This window comes from Saccopteryx bilineata, chromosome 6 (genome assembly GCF_036850765.1).
Source record: "Saccopteryx bilineata isolate mSacBil1 chromosome 6, mSacBil1_pri_phased_curated, whole genome shotgun sequence".
In the NCBI taxonomy this organism is placed as follows: Eukaryota; Metazoa; Chordata; class Mammalia; order Chiroptera; family Emballonuridae; genus Saccopteryx; species Saccopteryx bilineata.
The window spans coordinates 130,593,611-130,613,013 of NC_089495.1; the positions used below are offsets into that span (position 1 = coordinate 130,593,611).

The 19,403-nt window shown below is 45.2% G+C and overlaps 1 protein-coding gene across 12 annotated transcripts in view; it reads right to left on the bottom strand.

Moving 5' to 3' along the window:
• KMT2C (lysine methyltransferase 2C) overlaps positions 1-19,403 on the bottom strand; it is a 235,480-nt gene that overhangs the window by 46,880 nt on the left and 169,197 nt on the right. For 9 of the 12 annotated variants that reach the window (XR_010726264.1, XM_066237422.1, XM_066237423.1 and 6 more), the window contains exons 21-35: positions 18,984-19,093; positions 18,160-18,225; positions 15,609-15,821; positions 14,828-14,959; positions 13,024-13,143; positions 12,744-12,874; positions 10,158-10,338; positions 7,625-7,729; positions 7,180-7,227; positions 5,639-5,776; positions 5,426-5,458; positions 5,203-5,328; positions 2,657-2,789; positions 1,879-2,093; positions 920-993 (exon numbers count right to left, since the gene is read on the bottom strand). Coding sequence is in view for 11 of the 12 variants with exons in the window: in XM_066237422.1 (XP_066093519.1) it covers positions 920-993; positions 1,879-2,093; positions 2,657-2,789; positions 5,203-5,328; positions 5,426-5,458; positions 5,639-5,776; positions 7,180-7,227; positions 7,625-7,729; positions 10,158-10,338; positions 12,744-12,874; positions 13,024-13,143; positions 14,828-14,959; positions 15,609-15,821; positions 18,160-18,225; positions 18,984-19,093 (1,825 nt within the window). In the remaining variant the exon portion in view is untranslated. The remainder of the gene's footprint in view (positions 1-919; positions 994-1,878; positions 2,094-2,656; positions 2,790-5,202; positions 5,329-5,425; positions 5,459-5,638; positions 5,777-7,179; positions 7,228-7,624; positions 7,730-10,157; positions 10,339-12,743; positions 12,875-13,023; positions 13,144-14,827; positions 14,960-15,608; positions 15,822-18,159; positions 18,226-18,983; positions 19,094-19,403) is intronic. The other 3 variants (XM_066237431.1, XM_066237427.1, XM_066237425.1) reach the window with 1 other exon arrangement.

The following is a 19,403-nucleotide window of genomic DNA, read 5'->3' on the forward strand; positions in this document are numbered from 1 at the left end:
GCCGGAGGCCCGGGCAGCACGCTGTGTCTCCCTTCTGGGAGGTGTGTCACCCCCTGTCTGAACCTGGCTGGAGAACCCATGTGCCATCCAGTCTTTTCTTTTCCAATTTTCTTAACAGACTCTGAAGGCGGTGGAAGAATTCACATCTTACCCAATTTAGGGGAAAAAAAAAATCAAATCCATCCTCCAAATCTAAAATTTGAAGCCTGACATTAACAATAATAAATCATCTCAACCTGTCATTACCCGTTATGATCAAGGTAACACAAAACAAAGCGCTACCAACACATCAGAAGTAATTTTTGCCCTGCCCAAAAAATGTACCATATATGCACGCTGAAGATCAAAGTTGGAAAGTTAACTGAGGATATTTTTCAAAACAATAAAGTCAACGTGATAGGCTTCAGAGTAAAAGCAAGGGCCTGTGTCCAGCTGACAATTTTCACTGGGCTCTTTGGGAAATAACAACTTGTCACTTAATGGCTCCTGGCAACATGCAAGTTGCAACAGGTCCTTAAAGGGTTAGACATGTCTCTCAAGCTACATGAACCTAATATTTAAAAAGTAAAGCTTATTGTGGAAGAAACAGGACACGCTCAAGCAGCCTAAAAAGTCAGCCTCTTTTCAAGAGATAAAACCATTTTTAAGTGAAAGGAGTTCAATGTGCCCCTCAATAACTGAGCTCAGTCTTCTACATCCTGGGCCAAATAACTGCCTTATAAAAAATGTCACACTTTGTATGAAGTTTTTAGAAAGAGTTAGAAAATCATTATAAAAACAGAGCTGTTTAGTAGTCACACACGCACGAATGTATGTTTTCTGCCGCTGAGTATCTTTTTATTAGCCCAAGACGATAAGAACAGGCTCAAGCATCGTGTTCAGAGCTAGAACTGAGGACGTGCAGGAGATGCGTACATACCACATAAGGCGCTCTCTCCTGGGAGCTAGCTTTCCTCCACAGCTTTGCGATCTGCTTTACGCGCGTGGTCCAGTCTGCAAGGGAAGACACAGCGGACATTCTTACAACCAATCCTGGAAGGACACGTCACAGAAAGGCTGATGAACTACTGATCGCCCAACGTTTTACAGCCAGATGTTCATACGTGAATAGTCCCACGTTAAGTTCTCTGTACCATACAAAGTTCATGGCACAGAGCAGATAAAAACAAAAATATTTTCTGAATAAAGTGATCAAGTGTTGCCGTATTAACAGTCTCGTGTATCGAGTTGGACATTCCTACACCAAAGGGGCTCGGCAGCCAAGATCAATTAAGTCAAATAAAAGAAATCTCCCCAAACATGGGAGATAACTGTTAGAACCAAAGCTAAAAGTATTATAAAATATCTGTCGATCTGTCTATAATCAAGAGAAGGCTATCCAACTGACCAAAAGGAAGTAATTAAGCATTATTATAAACAGGCAATTTACGAGCTTTATGTACAACAAAGACATGGAGAAGTGATGATTTCTAGCTATCTCTACAAAATTCAGTGTTGGGACAGTATATAAAATGAAATCTGGGTGAGGTGAACAGTTAAGTGTTTAATACAGAAACAATTTATTCCACACTAAAAGAAAGAAAGAAGAGAGAAAGGGCAAAAGGAGGGAAGGAAGGCTGGAAGGAAGGAAGGGAGAGAAGAAGGAAGGATGGGAGGAAGGCAGGAAGGCATTATGGGAGGAAGGAAGGGAGGAAGAAGGAAAGGAGAGAGGGAAGGAGGGAGGAAGGGAACAGTCACATGGCGCACAGTTACACCAGGTGAAAACCACTGATGACACCTGGGCTCTCTGCTGGAGTAACAAGAACACAGACGAAACCAAACCCGTCCGCCACGTGGCACACTGGCGATGGAGGCAGAAGTCCTGCACCCAGGACTCACCAGGGAACTCCTCCTTCAGGCTGGGGAAGTTAACATTGGTGTAGAGAACGGGCGCGACCGTAGCCATCTCCCCCAGGGCCTCCTCCTTCTCCCACTTGAGTGTGCTTCTCTGGGCATTGGACATCGTGTCACTCTCCCCTTCCGCTGGGGGAGCCGCTGACGTCCAGGGGCTGTTAGGGTCACTGGCCATCGGATTAAACGCTGGGTTTTTATCCCTGCCAGATAACATACATTACTCCACAGACATAGCTTTTTAGTACAATTCCATCAATTCCTATTACTACAAAATAGCTACAATGCTTGCTGATTTTTTGGTAAAGGTCACAATCAACAGACCGGACTGTACACAGTAGCAGAGTAACATGTACACCAGCATTGTGCACAGTAACAGAGTAACCCTTTTTTTTTTTTTAAAACAGAGACAGAGTCAGAGAGAGGGATAGACAGGGACGGAGAGATGAGAAGCATCAATCATCAGTTTTTTGTTGTGACACCTTAGTTGTTCATTGATTGCTTTCTCATATGTGCCTTGACCGCGGGCCTCCGGCAGACTGAGTAACCCCTTGCTCAAGCCAGCGACCTTGGGTCCAAGCTGGTGAGCTTTTGCTCAAACTAGATAAGCCTGCCCTCAAGCTGGTGACCTCGGGGTCTCGAACCTGGGTCCTTGGCATCTCAGTCCAATGCTCTATCCACTGCGCCACCGCCTGGTCAGGCAACAGAGTAACATTTATATAACAGAAGTCACTTAGGTTTCCCTAGGAAGTCAGAGTTCCAGTACCTGGCGTTGGTGTAGGGCAGCTGTGCTAAGGCAGAGAAAGCTCCCAGCCCACTTCCAGGAGGCAAGGGGTTATGTGGGAGATGTGGAGTGGGTCCAATAAGGCCGTTCATGAGTGGCATCCGGGAAAAAACATCTTAAAAGAAGAATAATTAATTCAGTTTGCATATTGTTCATAAACAGTAAAAGAAACAAAAAGGAGGCAACCAAAGTTATTTGTAAATATAAACTGGTAATGCTATTTAATAAAGTTGATTTTCCCCCCCAATATTATCCTATAAAACACTGCTTAAAGTGTGACTGGTTGTACGTTTCTGAAATCTGGTCTCTACAAATTCCATTTACACTTTGTCATAATATATAGGACTTGAAATAGTACGTGTCTTGGTGTCTGACTACCCTGGGCTTGCTCTTAATTCTGCTACTTGTCAAATGCAGAAGCAACTCCACTTTCTGTGAAATAAAGGATTTTTGGATGTGACTGACGTAATTAATGTGCAACTGTCCTCGGCACCGTGCAGTGACTGTTCGGGACGCATCCATGCTACGGAAAGCATAGATCTGGCACGTTTTTATCAAATACTTTCTTTTCTTTGTTCAAAGTTTTCAAACAGACAATCTTCTGTGTTAGTCTCATTCCTGTTAATAAAAAAAAAACAACAACCCCATTTATGATTCTGAAGTTGGCACTTTCTCTGAAACAGTGTGGACTAACCAGCAGGGGACCATCTGCCACGATCAGTTAGACCGGGGCTGCTAAAAATACATCTGTTCTGAGTGTGGCCCCATCCTTGCCACTTAGATGCCCTTCAGCTCTCATTCCGGCTTATTCACAAGCTTCCCATCTCATCCTCTTCCTTCTAAACAGACCATATGCCACAGTGAGACGTCCCCAGAACTCTCCCTTCAGGCATGGAACCCCACCTTAATTATAATCTCCAACTCTCCTTATCTAAGCAGTTTCCCGGCAAAAAATATTCATCAAACCAACCAACCAAAACACCTTTTCTTCAAGTACCTTCAGAACGCTGACCCCCCGTGATAGACATATTCTAAAGTAATAAACACACGGGAGACCCAATGATCCCGTCAGCAGCTACACAAACAAACAAAAACACGGTTACCATGGGGACTCATGCTTGGCTCGCTAGCATATGCACACAGAGCCCCTCACCCGATGACGCGGTCACAACAATTCAAGGAGGAGCTAACTCGGCACAGGGGCGCAGGTCATGCCCATATGTGGGGGTGTTTCACAGTGCGTGGTGCGCGCCCACCTGACCAACACAACAGCACGCGGAGCTCAGCTTCCACCTGGGGACTCTGAGGCTGACAGCTGGCAGTATTTGAGGACATCTGTCTCAGGGACTTGCAGGTTAGGGCTTGGCCTACAGAAGGGCAGGGCTGGGCCCGCTGGGTCAGAACTCTAAGCTCACCCCAAGATTACGTCAAAGGGCAAGACTTATTTCGAAGTAGAATGCAAACTCTACTTTCAACGTCAGAAAAAGGAGGCTCCGCGGAGGAGGAGGAGATTTGTTGAAAAGCACCCCATTGTCTTCAGTGTCATCAGGATACACAATAGCATCTTCATTGAAAATGATGCCATCGCCCCTAGCTACTGTCAGGACTGAAACTGTAACCACAGCCTTCAGGGCTCGCAGTCGAAGAAAAAAACCGCAGCCAACCCAACAGGCCCTCAAACTGGCATCACACGTTACAAACTAAAAGGGTAGGATGGGGGGCGGAGTTCGTCAACGTGGAAACGACAGTGAGGCTGAGATCAGACCCTTCAGTATAAGGCAGCTGGGCAATGGGAAAGTGGTTCTCCCAGCAAAGAGGCTACAAGGTCTGAGCCAAGGTGGGCTGACCCCGGGAAGGGAGGCAGGGAGACATGGCAACACTGTCCCCACCGCCAAGAAAGGGAGGAAAAGAATTATTTTTATTTATTAAGTGAGAAGCGGGGAGGCAGGCAAACAGACTCCCTCATGTGTCCTGACCAGCATCTACCTGGCAAGACCACTAGGAGGTGATGCTCTGTCCGTCTGGAGCGTTACCCTGTTGCTTAGCAACTGAGTTTTTTTAGTGCCTTCGGTAAGGCAATGGAGCCATCCTCAGCACCCGAGGCCAACTTGCTCAAAACAATTGAGCCGTGGCTATGGGAGAAGAAAAGAGAGAGGGTGGAGAGAGAAGGGAACGGGGAGGGATGGAGAAGCAGATGATCAGTTCTCCTGTGTGCGGTGACCAGGAATCAAATCCAGGACTTCCACATGCTGGGCCAATGCTCTACCACTGAGCCAATCAGCCAGGGCCCAAGAATTCTGGTCACAAAGCAGATCACCGATTTCCAGAGGATCTCAGGGAAGCAGGTATGTGACCAAGATAAATTCAGAGACTGGTATTTTCCTGTCATCACAAAAAAAGGGCTTTTTCCTATCGGTCTGTGTTGTTACTAAGACACAAAGCTGAGTCTGCTTCAGTAAACACGCCAACACCACACACATAGACACACCCCCCCCAGCACCACCCTCAGACTTTTCCAGGCGACATACCCTGGTTGTGAATGGGCATCCGCGGTGGCATGGGGGGAGGGGGAGGCTGTGCTAATGAGGTCGGCGGCGCAGTCACAGGGCTGAGCACGGCAGTAAACAAGTCCTCAACGTCCTTTCCCCCGAGTTCTAGGAGACACAGTGAACATTGTAACAGGGTAAACAGTCTGTGGGAGACAAGCAGGGAATGCCCCCTTTGTACACTGAAAAATCAGAACACAATTACCTGGAATTTTATATAACTTCCCAAGAATTGCTCCTAGGAAAGTAGAAGGAAAGAGAAATAGTAACTGTTACCATTTCCATATCCTGCTACAAAACAGCATGTCATAGAAATCATCAGAACAGAAGTTAAATGATAAATCAGCATGCAAAAGTCTTTGAAAGTCATATTTACTCGTGTCTTCTAGAAAGCCTAGATGGAGGGCAAATAGTTTACCGTCTGTGACCATTTTGTCTAGCTCAGGACTAAGGATTCCGTCCAGTTGCTCCTCGCTTAATGGCCGTGAGCTCTGACTGACATTCAGCTGAGGCAGAGAGGAAGGGTCAACGGCCACGGGGCCAATATCCAGTCCGGCTGGAGGAAGAAGATCAAGAAATGAAAAAGTGAATTCTGAAGAGGAACACACAATGCGTGAACACTGTGACCTGCGTTCAGACACAACCGTCTGATTAACATCGAGCAATGAAAAGTCTGGATTTCTGAACAAATCAGGATTCTTCCATCCATCTGGATAGTAAATATCAGGAACAAATTGTAAACTAGGTGCCACTGTGTTCTGTTTTTATCAAAATAAATATATTTACTGAGGAAATAACACTTGCTGATTCTAACGTGCTCACTGCCCCCAAATAAGCACCATGTATTATGGTAGGAGTCTGAGAGGATCTTCTATAGGCAATATAGTCACTATGCCAAGAACAGCTTTAAACTTGGAAATGGTGGGTCACTATCACAGGCAGCTTGTGAAACAGGAAGGACATGTTTCATGTAAATTAATGAAAAGCTCTAAAATGCTTAATCAACATTCAGTAACCATGATCCTGGTAAGTCATTTCAACCTCAGGCTGTATTTTTAAAAATATTCTGTGATTGAGAATACACACAAAAATGTAGATTGCGTGTATGACATTCCGTGCTCTATCTCACACAAACTGGTGTTTCAAGCAATCGCCACGCTTAAAAGTAACCAATTATCTCACTTCTGCACCATACTTTCTTAAGATGATAATTATTAAAAAGTGAAATTTAGTCTGCACTTATCTGCTTTTCTATTAGAAACAAACAATGTCACATTTTGGTAAAAAGATCAATTACATTATTAACAAAAATAAAACCAGTCATTAAAAAATAAATAAGGCCCTGGCCAGTTGGCTCAGTGGTAGAGCATCGGCCTGGTGTGCAGGAGTCCCGGGTTCGGTTCCCGGCCAGGGCACACAGGAGAAGCGCCCATCTGCTTCTCCACCCCTCCCCCTCTCCTTCCTCTCTGTCTCTCTCTTCCCCTCCCGCAGCCGAGGCTCTATTGGAGCAAAGATGGCCCGGGCACTAAGGATGGCTCTGTGGCCTCTGCCTCAGGCGCTAGAATGGCTCTGGATGCAACAGAGCGATGCCTCAGAGGGGCAGAACATCACCCCCTGGTGGGCATGCCGAGTGGATCCCAGTCGGGCGCTTGCGGGAGTCTGTCTGACTGCCTTCCAGTTTCCAGCTTTGGAAAAGTGCAAAAAAAAAAGAAAAATAAATAAATAAATAAATAAATAAATAAATAAAGATACTATGGAGAAAGTCATCCAAAGCACAGGACCATGCTTTAGCTGCACGCAGAGAGGGGAGAAGCAAGGTTTGGATTAGTCACAAAGGAGCACTAGGATAGGTATGCATGCACCTACGGGCTGGTTTCAGCTGAAATCACTATTTCAAAAAAAATAAAAATAAAAAAAGACTACTCTAAGTCAGCTGGCATCCACTGCCCAGTTCCTTACCAAATGCAAAAGGTGAGCTCTCAACCTGGAAAGTGCATAAATCAAGACCTACAAGACCCAAACCAGATAAAATGGGTGATTACCACAAGAGTAGGAGGCACAGGGGTGGGGGTGGGGGGGCAACGCAAACAAGAGGAGAGATGAGACATGCCCCGAAACCGGACACAGCTGGAAAAACAGCGAAAAGGGAACGAGCTAAAAACTTGTCACATCCCCTCCTGAAGCAGAAAAGCCAAGGCCGGTTGAATTGCACCACAAGTTCTTTGAACACGACAAAATAAATAAATGAAAAGGTGTGTGTGGTTTTTTATCCCAGTTTCAGAGAAAAGACAAACTTGTTATATACACTCGCGCACGCGCGCGCACACACACACACACACACACACACACAACCTCTTACTCATATCAGGAAACAGATGCCAGGCAAAAAATGTATTCCATGTACCTGAATGGTCCACTGATTTTGCCAGGTCATCTGAAATGATCCCAAGGATGTCATCATCTGTGTTCAAGACCTCGGATATATCGGCCAGGGGGTCGTCCGCAGTGCCTAGATGCGGTGAGCATTATTTTTAATGTCTCTATATATTTCCCTAGACATTAAATCTCAAAACACCCTCACTTGGGCTGCTGTTGACTCCGTATCTCTGAGGCCAGCAGATGCTGAGAGGTAAGTGCTGGAGTCGTCAGCAATTAAGACCATCATCACTTCCAAAGGATTTTTCACGGAAAGGGTACTACTGGCAGTAACAACCATGTTTTGAGTAATGACACATTGGAGGTTACAACTGTTTTTGTTTTGTGACTCATTTATATTAACAATAAAACAAAGGCCTACAGGCAATAAAGTGAAAGGGAATACTATAACAAACAAAGCAAACACTTCATTAAGAAAGCGACATCTCTAAAAATGACATCTGGAAAATAAAACACAGAAGATAAATAAAGTATTAAAAAAACACCCATTAATTAGACATTCCCTGTGAAGTAAGTGTAAACCAGGAGGTAAGATCTCTTTCAGTCTTTAAATGGCCAGCCGTGACTTTTACAATAAGACACATCTTCTATGGTCAGGTTATCCTCTGAAGGACCCACGGATCTTCCATGACACTTTACTGTAACAACACTCTGGAATGGATTGGAGCAGGCCAGGACTTAAAACCACAGAGTGAAAGTGAAAGTAAAAGTAACATGATTGGCCCCTGGCTGGTTGGCTCAGTGGTAAAGCGTTGGTCCCCACATGTGGATGTCCCAGGTTCGATTCCTATGTTCGATCTCCTATGTTCTGACGGGGAACATAGGAGAAACGCCCATCTGCTTCTCCCCTCCTCCCCTTCCTGTCTCTCTCTCTCTCTCTCTCTCTCTTCTTCCCACAGCCGTGGCTCGAATTGAGGGAGTTGGCCCCAGGCATTGAGGATGGCTCCATGGCCTCTACCTCTGGTGCTAAGAGCTCGGTTGCTGAGCAACGAACAATGCCCCAGATGGGCAGAGCATCGCCCCCTAGTGGGTATGCCAGGTGGATCCCAGTCAGGGTGCATGGGGGAGTCTGTCTCTGTCTCATGACCTCTCACTGAATTAAAAAAAAAAAAAAAAAAAAAAAAGGAAAAGGAAAATGATTGCCAAGAAAGAAAAAATAAAAGTATGGCCTTGTGCTTGCCAGTCTAGACCAGGGGTAGTCAACCCTTTCATACCTACTGCCCACTTTTGTATATCTGTTAGTAGTCAAATTTTCTAACTGCCCAAAGGTTCCACAGTAATGGTGATTTATAAAGTAGGGAAGTAACTTTACTTTATAAAATTTATAAAGCAGAGTTATAGCAAGTTAAAGCATATAATAATAAATACTTACCAAATACTTTATGTCGGATTTTCGCTAAGTTTGGCAGAATAAATCTTTATAAAACAACTTACTATAGTTAAATCTATCTTTTTATTTATACTTTGGTTGCTCTGCTACCACCCACCATGAAAGCTGGAACGTCCACTAGTGGGTGGTAGAGGCCAGGTTGACTACCACTGGTCTAGAAGGTGACACCAAACACAAAAGCCCGAGTTTCCATCCAGAATAATATCATGTTAACGGCACTGTAACAACTCAAGGTATGAAGCTGTCTTCCCCTGTGGAAGCTGCCAGGAGTCTTTTCCAAATGGAGTTTATACAATTAACTGAGCTACAAACATAACCAATGGGAAGAAGAAAAGGAATCCATTCCTCTATCAGCATTAGTAAGACAAAGATCTAGCAGTGGGGGAACAACACTCAGTGATCACAACTCATATATACCCAGCTCATTCAATTCCTAAAGCCCTGCTGAGGCTAATGTAATAACAAATGTTTATAACGTATTCAGACTGTAATACTAAATAGTCCCAATATTCACTGCATTTCAGGCAGTAGTTCTTACTAGGGATCAACTGGCAGTATTTGAAGACATCTTTGAGCATCACGACATCATGGGACAGAGAAGCTGCAAATGCCCTACACCACACAGGACCACCCTCCTCCTCCTCCTCCAACAAAGATTTATCCAGCCCAAACGATCCATGGCGAGACCCAGACCTATGACAATGAGATTCCCCCACTAACGCCGCCTCCTGCCAGCCAGCTGCCCACCAGCAGTTCTCTTGCAGTACCTCTTCTGACTTTCCTTGGCTGCATCATGTGCAAAAACCTACCTTCCACATCGAAGATTATTACATTTACAACTCACAGCCCAATTACATTCCCTTACGCTACCCTCAGGAATATGCAATACCTAACCTTTTCCTGTTGCAACATTGGACTCTGGTGATAGTTACACAGATAAGTCTGTTTGTCACATAGTATATAGACCTGTCCGCTTAGAAGTTACACTTACTGAATACAAGTTACACTTCAATCACTCTGATTTTAAAACTGCACGAGGCCGAATGGATGAACGTCCAAGGTTTGATGGTAAGGGAGGTGAGGACTGTGCAACCAAGAAGAGCGCACATACCGTGAGCACCAGGTTTTGCTGGAGCTGAGGAAGAACTAAGCAGAGGGTCTAAGGAAGGGTCCAGGAACTGCGCGTTCACACCAGTCTTACACGAAAGCTGAGCAGCGTCTTCCGACAGATTATCTAGACTGAGCTTGTTTTGTCTACTTGTATCTAGAAGATCTTTTCCAAAGAAAGCTTCCTAGGTAAAAATAAATAAATAAATACATAAATAAACAAACACAAATGAAAAAGGCTGATTCTGTTACAAAATTCTGAAATGATGACGAGATCATTCTGCCACCATTTCTGACAAGAAGGCAGAAATAACAAGACAAACTTGGTATTGTAACAAACTATAGAAACGATCCCTGAAAGTATAGTCTTACAAACTTGGTATTGTAACAACTGAGAAACTGAATATAGAAATATATCAACAACACAAAATCTTTTATATAGATTTCCCTTCTTTCAAAAGTGCAATTTCTGTATTTTCACCAGACACAAACATAATTATGCAAATGACGGCACACAATTCTATCACTAGTATTTGCAGTGACAGCAGTCTATAATAGTTAGTCCCAATTAGGCGACAATTAAATCTGAAGACTGATATATTTATAGTACGATTGGTCCCTAATTCCTAACAACTCCTGCTTTGTGACTGTTATTATTTAGAGATAACTGGCAGGGGACATCGCCAAGGTTTGAGCTACAGCTTTAATACAGACCTCAGACAGGTGACAGTCACCTCATGTTGATTCATAAACACATTTAAAGACTGAACACATTATAAATCTGATGGCTGTGCTTACACACATTTTCACTGTCTTGTGTGCATAACTTGTGTTTCCTCCGAAAGGCGTCTGGCTTGACCTTCATTTACTCCTAGGAACGTGTCTCCATTTCAAAATACGGTCTCCGCTCCCAGGGACCAACGGTTCACACTGCTCACCTTACAATCCAGCCATCTCTCCACAGTGTCTCAAGGGTCAATGAAAAGGACCAAAGGAAACACTGGGGACCCCCCACCTGTCCCTAACCCTAACCCAGTAACTCTGCTTTACTGTCTTCAGTTTGTCTGGAGAAGGAATCATTGGAGAGGATAGCTCTGCAGGACTTGTCAACACTGAACACGTCCTCGCCAAACATGCACACACACCACCAGTGCCCGGCAGCATTTTTAATACCAAAATGCGAACACTGCCGTGAGGTCTGCAACTGCACCACCCCACATGATACAGTTGAGATTTTAAAAGGATGCAACAGCTATGCCGTCAAAGATAAACTCTAAAATAAAGTCTTAAAAGAGAGCAGAAATTGCATGATTCTGTCCAGCTAAGAATTAAATACAAACCAAGAATATTAAAGCCATCTAAACATAAATTATAAAGAAAAAGTTATAAAAATAGATAAGCGTCAGACAGTCAGCAATGCTAACTGTGGATGGAGAAGGGATGGGGGAAAAGCTAGGTGAGGTCTGGTAGAGGGAAAAATATTTGGGTTTAAAGTTTTGGCATTTTTTTAAATGAAAGAGTTGTTTCACTATGGAACAGAAATGTGAAAACTCCATAAAGCTAGGTCACTGGGTGGCATGTCACTTAACAAGAACTTACTCTCATAAATATTGTTATCTACTCAGGTGGCTATGCTTAGAAGTCTTACTAAATATAGAAGGCTTTTCCATATGTTCCTGACACATGAGGAGGACTGGGCAACAGGCCCAGAAACGTGCGGTCAGCTAGCAGCTGGGCCAGACCTTCAGTCTTGGTCCTACTTCTGATAGGGGACTCTGTCCAATAGGACACGTGGCCCTGACCTCTTCTGTGATGGAACATTTATAAGACGCACAAGGAAGACATCTATTTCCATGTAGTCTACATCTACCGAACTAATTTCTTTGTGTTGGAGGATATTTCTCTGATGTCTACTTTAAAAAGCAGAAAGCAGTTCTGCTCATTAAATCTTTGGTTCACTGAGGTTCTAACAGCGGTAAATGGTTAGTAAAGCTATAGAGCAGGGGTTCCCAAACTACGGCCTGCGGGCCGCATGCGGAACCTGGAGTGGCAAAGGGAGATGCCCACGGGCCCTGGCAAAGACAACACAGGGCGACTGCTCTGCAACAAACAGAGATTCTCTCAGCCCAAAGTGTCCTTGTGGAGTTTATCAAGTATTGAGAGGCGGGCCTGGGCCAGTCAGCTCAGTCGGTTGGTTAGAGCATCACCCTGGTAACACCAAGGTTGTGGGTTTGATCACCCGTCTGGCACAGACGGGAAGAAAACAACGAATGCACAAGTAAAGTAGAAGGACAAATGAATGCTTCCCCCTGCCTCAAAGCACTCAGTTTTTTAAAAAAATATTCAGAAGTGAAAAACAATCCAGCCATCTCTGGATAAAAAAGAACTTTGTGAAATGCATCAAAGCACAAAAAACGTACATGATCACGTTTATGAGCCCTGGAAGGTTAACATGGCATTTGTGATAATTAAGAGCAGAACAAAGGAAAAAAAGTAACAAACACAAGAAACCTATTTTTTTTTAAACTCAAGAATACATTACATTTCTTTCATGAACAAACTCCATAGATGATGTGAAGCAACACATTACTTGTAAATAGGCGGGGAAGGTTTCTTCGAGCTTGTTTTTCCTTTTCCGGTATCTCTTCTTGATTTTCTCAGTGTTCTCGGTAACGGAAACAGATTCGTCAGCCAGAGGATCGGGTAGCTGCTCACCCCAGCCTGCAACAGCGGTCACAGTTATGAAATACGTGGTGTTTCAAATGACCGTATGCAGCGACAGGCAGGGCTGTAAGCCTTCTTTTCGGGCAGGTCTTTTGCAGTGGTGACGGCAACAGCATGGGGTGAAATCAAATCACACCTATACATACCGTCATCTCTGCCGAGCAACTGCTCGGAGACGGAGCCCGAGGAGTCCTTCCTGATCACAGACCGCTTGGCTTTCCCTTGCCCGGTTCGACTTCTCTGCCGCACCATAAATCCACCAATACCTATCCGAGATAGGGCAGCCTCATCAGCAACTGGTCTCTCCCTACTACTTCAGTTACGTCAGTCGCGTGAAATCGCCTGGGAAATGAGTGACTCACACAGTGAAGGGGTGTACAGTCAGTATGGGCTCCTTTCAAATCATCAATCTCAGTGGTATGCAAACACACAAGAGTTTGGACATAATAAGCAAATAAAAGAGGTTTAAGTGATTGTCGTTTGTCGTCTTATGACGAACTGACCAAAACAGGAATAAAAATTCACTCGAGTGCAGCAAAACTGCAGGTATTTCCTCTTCGAACCAATGTCAGAGTTACATTGCTAATATCAGTGACTCACATGTCATCACTTAAACTACCTGTATATTACCTGAGGGAGAAAAGAGACAAGATACAAACTAAACTAGAGGACCCAAACAAATTCGAATGGCTACAGGGGTGTACTGTGTACGGTCCCTCCTCATGAGGGCCCAAGGCATGGCCTCTGGGGCCAAACTCTGCCATTCAGGTCACAACTCAACTCTGAGCAAGTTACAGACCTCCCCAGCACTTCTCCCCTCACAGGTAAACCATGATAACATACAGAACCCCTCATCTGCACGAAGGTTCCATACATTAACAGGAGTAAAGAGTCTAAAAGAAATGTAAATGTTACTTGTAACTTATAAGCCTCATCATAAGGAAGAGGAAGTCATTTCAGACAATGAATTGGATGGTGCTAACCGAGGTCCTTACAGATGTGATCTCTCCATAAGGAAGGTTAGCTTCTAACAACCACCAGAACACAGCAGTGAGTTAAGTTTCTCCTTACTCACCACAGGGTGTATAGATCGCTCTTATTGGTAACATAAGTAGTCAGAAGAATAAAGATTCAACAGATTCAATTTAATACCTCATTGACTGGTAAATAAACTGCCTAAAAAAGCCTACAAGTTCTGTATTGTCACCATTTCAATAGGTTTTTTTCCCCTGCCTGGCCTGTGGTGATGCAGTGGATAAAGCATCGACCTGGAACACTGAGGTCGCCAGTTCAAAACCCCAGGTTTGCCTGGTCAAGGCTCATATGGGAGTTGATGCTTCCTGCTCCCTCCTTCGCTCGCTTTCTCTCTCTCTCTCTACTTCCTCTCCAAAAAATATGAATAAAATTGTAAAAAAAAAAAAAAAAGTTCAATAATTTCTTTCCAACAGGGCAAATAAAATTTGACAAGCAAGGCAGCTCTCCTCTCTTCCCCCGAAGCAGAGGAAACTGTTTTGTCATCACAGTACTAACAGGGAGGTGAACTTTAGGAGGCATGGGAACCCTAGCCCGTCACCTTCATAACGTGTATTAACTGGCACTGCTGCATCAACACTAAAAATAACTTTTCAAAACAAAAATATTAGAAGGGTGTAAATGAAAGCCATCTAGTAAGGCATTTAATTAAAAGGGGTAGCATTTGGGATAAGGTATTCATTACCTATGGTGAAGCATCCCACAATCAACCTATGGAATCTGTCACCTAAAAAGCATATTCAAATAGTTCCGTTCTTTTAGTTGACACACTCGAGCCTCGGTGTGGAGAGCTGCAGAGAAGCTGTATTTCACCCCAGCCATTTTCATCGTGAGTGAAAGCCCTAGCTCTTTACTGCGTTTTTCTTACGTGAACGCAGTTCTGACTGACTAGACCGACCCACCGGGCTCGGGCCGCACCTGGTCTGTACGGCTTCCTTTTCCGCTTCTTGACGGCCTCCGCACCGCCTTCCATGCCCTTGGCTTCATCCTCCGCCGCTTCCCGTTCAGGACTGGATTCTGACTTCCCGTCACAATCCATAAGTTCTCCTTCTGGGGGAGGGGGGTTTATAAAAAAAAAAAGCAAATGCAGAGATAACACTGAAAAATCACCAGTGGGTAACGCTGAAATATCACAGGGACGCCACACGTTCATGTGCACTTTGTGGGCTCCTGTGGGACCTAACACCATGTGTGCGTTATGCATACAATGTCATGTGTCACATTGCTGGAATGGGGCCCTACCTTCCAACAGCCCCTGGGAGGAAACTGCACAGCTGAACAGACAGCCACCGCTTCTCAGGGTCATTCCACAGAACATGAGTGTCACAGGGGAGAACAGACACTCGCAGGTCTTTTCAGTACTGTTTGGAAAGGTGCTCAAGCTCACAGCCTCTGAGGAGGCCAATGCTGCCGTTGGCAGACCCGAGTCAAGCCCCCTAAACTTTGCCAGCTGTGACCTCAAGTACATGGGGTGCCGGATAACACAGCTCTGGACTAGAATGCACACGGGAGGGTGAGGATCAGCAAAGCCAAGGTCCAGGAAGACCGCACACTTAGAAAGGACACGTGTTCCAGTGAGGGCTGTCTCGGTCAGTGGACACATCTACTACTCTTAGAGAAACTGTTCATATTTCAAAAGCCTTCCTCTCTGTTTTAATTCTCACAAACGTCCCCCCTACAGAGAGTAAACTGGCATTACCTCGACTATCGTCCATCTCGCCATCACGTGAATGCTCGGACTGTATGTCTGGAGGGGTCTGCAGGACGGCCACGCTGTTCTGATTGATAATCTTCAGTTTCAACTTTGGTTTGGACCGTTTTCTTCTCGGAGTGGTGGCAATAAGTCTCTGTAACTGGGTCATCCCTGATTCGGTCAAGCACACACCATCCTGGGTGTAGATTCTGGGTGGATCTAAAAGTCACAACAGCCAAGGACACCAATGAAAATGCCCACTTTCCTTCCGGCGGATATGTCAGTTTAATGATACAAAATGTCAAGGTGGGACATGACTTCTGTAAAGCAATGTATCTAGGAAATGCATGGATAAATAACTTAGGAGTACTCGATGAAAAGTAAGAGTAACAGACCACACACACTTCCTTAAGTGATGGCAGAAACGTTGCAAGGTTTTTGTTGTTTTGTTTTTTAAAAAGACCTTCCTGGCATCTCTGTGCTCAGGTCTCAAGGTGAAGATTCAGAAAGACGAAAGGAATGTGGCCACCTCTGAGCTTTGAGCCTGTCCCTGAGACTGAGAGGGGATGGTCACATCAGTCAGGAGACACAACAGCTCTCGATGACCGCCCACAGGGGGAGATATAAATAAGGAGAAATCTGTAAAAGTCTTTAAATCCACAAAACTGCCATTCATTAAAACAATTTCTTTCTTTTTTTTTTTTTTTTTACAGAGACAGAGAGAGTCAGAGGGAGGGACAGACAGGCAGGAACGGAGAGAGATGAGAAGCATCAATCATTAGTTTTTCGTTGCGACACCTTAGTTGTTCATTGATTGCTTTCTCATATGTGCCTTGACCATGGGCCTTTAGCAGACGGAATAACTCTTCGCTTGAGCCAGTGACCTTAGGTCCAAGCTGGTGAGCTTTGATCAAACCAGATGAGCCCGCGCTCAAGCTGGCAACCTCGGGGTCTTGAACCTGGGTCTTCCGCATCCCAGTCCAACGCTCTATCCCCTGCGCCACCACCTGGTCAGGCAGAACAATTTCTGAACTATCCAAATATTTTTGTATCTGGTGATAACAAACGGGAGTAATCAAAAGAATGAAGGTTTGAGCCTGACCAGGCGGTGGCGCAGTGGATAGAGCGTCAGACTGGGATGTGGAAGGACCCAGGTTTGAGACCCCGAGGTCGCCAGGTTGAGCACGGGCTCATCTGGTTTGAGCAAAGTTCACCAGCTTGGACCCGAGGTCGCTGGCTCGAGCAAAGGGTTAGTCGGTCTGCTGTAACCCCGCAGTCAAGGCACATATGAGAAAGCAATCAATGAACAACTAAGAGGTCGCAATACACAATGAAAAACTAATGATTGATGCCTCTCATCTCTCCGTTCCTGTCTGTCTGTCCCTGTCGATCCCTCTCTCTGTCTCTGTAAAAAAAACAAAACAAAACAAAACAAAACAAAAAAAAAAAAAAAAAAGAATGAAGGTTTGATAGGCGTATCTTGGCCCTGGCCGGTTGGCTCAATAGATAGTGTTGGCCCAGGGTGCGGATGTCCCGGGTTTGATTCTTGGTCAGGGCACACAGGAGAAGCACCTCCCTACCCCTCTCTCAATCTCTCCCTCTTCCCCTCTCACAGCCAGTGGCTCAACTGGTTCAAGCGTCAGTCCTGGGCACTGAGGATGGCTCGGGTGATTCAATCATGGGCCCAGGCAGGGGTTGCCGAGTGGATCCCAAATGGGGGACATGTGGTGAGTCTGCCTCTCTAGCTCCCCTCTTCTCACTTAAAAAAGAATATCGTGGCCCTGGCTGGTTGGTTCAGCGGTAGAGTGTCGGCCTGGCGTGTGGGGGACCCGGGTTTGAATCCCGGCCAGGGCACATAGGAGAAGTGCCCATCTGCTTCTCCACCCCTCCTCCTTCCTCTCTGTCTCTCTCTTCCCCTCCCGCAGCTGAGGCTCCATCGGAGTAAAGATGGCCCGGGCGCTGGGGATGGCTCCTTGGCCTCTGCCCCAGGCACTAGAGTGGCTCTGGTCGCGGCAGTGCGACCCCCCAGAGGGGCAGAGCATCGCCCCCTGGTGGGCAGAGCGTCGCCCCTGGTGGGCGTGCCGGGTGGATCCCAGTCGGGCGCCTGCGGGAGTCTGTCTGACTGTCTCTCCCCGTTTCCAGCTTCAGAAAAAAAAAAAAAAAAGAATATCATATTAATCACCACTCTAGCCTGATCCATTACAGAAAAAAATAGCAGCTGAGTTCATGCTAAAGGAATCTGTTAACTAGCCCAGATTTCCGCTGACAACTAAGTCCAGTCACCTATCAATGAAAACATAGCGAACAGGGAGGCTACTGGAGGAGCAATCATTCCCCCTGGTGGCCAGGGGACAGTTATGGGAACGCTGTCCCACCAAAGCCGGAGAGAAGATAAGCGTGGACCTATCAGCTATAGCACTGACCACCGACACGTGGGAAAAAGACCGAGCACCCACACGGCTCAGGCAGAGAGAGAGCCAGTGAGTAACGCCATTGAAGACAACGTGGTCCTATGCTGCTCGTAAAGAACAGCCGCAGGGAGCGCTGGGGACCTTACCGAGCTCTTTCGCTTTCGTGACGATTTGTGCGACAAGCGAGGCGTCACAGCAGTCGGAGGAAGGCACTGAAACCAGAGAGAAGGCATGGGTCTTTTCAGTTTTATTTATTTATTTACTTTGAAAAGTTAAACTACACTGCTCACGAAAAGGAGGGGATCAGGGAATGAACAGATACTCCAGTACGTTCAGCCTGGTGCATTTTCACTAATGCAATAAAAGTTGGTTTTGCATCTCATTTGCATTATTGAACAACTTTCTTTGACTTGTCGTTAGCTTTTCTGAGGTTTAATAAAAAAAAATCAACTGCTTTTATTTATTGCTTCATACTCATTTTGAAATATCCCCTAATTTTTCTGAGCAGTATATCTTTAAAGATTGTTAAATGAACATTTCTATTGCTAGAACCACTTTACTAAAACAAGAGCTTGGAAACTGTACCCAGAAGAGTTTCAAGCCTAGGTCATGAACACAGACAAGGTGGGGAAGCACAAGCACAGGAGGAACCCCCACGAAGGCACAGAACCTGGAGCAGGGTTTCTGGCCACGTCAGCGACCACAAGGCCATAGGTTTCAACCGTAAAACTACATTGTGTCTAAAATGCATGCTCACTTCTCTTCAGGTAAGCAAACTGTTTTACTATGTCGTGTTGGAAGGAGTCGAGTTCATTTGTAACAAAAAATAAGTTTGTTTTCATAACATACTTGTTCAAGCAACAGTTTCACAAAAAGAAAAATTATCGGTAAGCCCATGCCATGCACTAGTTACGGACAGCGAGGCCCACGGGGTTGCAGCAAGGACTCACGGGTTCAATTCTTCCCTTACCATTTGATGTAGGCATATAGGGTCTGCACATGCTGCAGTCGAAACCAACATCTGCCGCGTTTTCCACTTCCTCTTCAGAGTTTAAGTTCTGACAGACTGCATGCATCCATCTAAAAAAAGACCATCGTGGTACATTAAAAAGAGAGACAGAAATACACTGAGAGCAGTTTTCTTTTAAAAACTGGAGCCGACAGTCTCCAAACACTTCAAGACCCTAACCCTCAAATGCTCCCCCTGCCTAGAACAAGTTCCCCTTTTCTCTTCTCACCTCGCCTATGGACCCCTCAAAAATCTTCAAAGCTGAGAAGGAAGGAAGGAAGAGGAACAAAATCAAATACTAGGAGAAATGAGAAGGCATCTATATGAGGAGGGAGGGCCAGCTGTGTAATGATCATGCACTGAACATTTGGGAAGGAATTC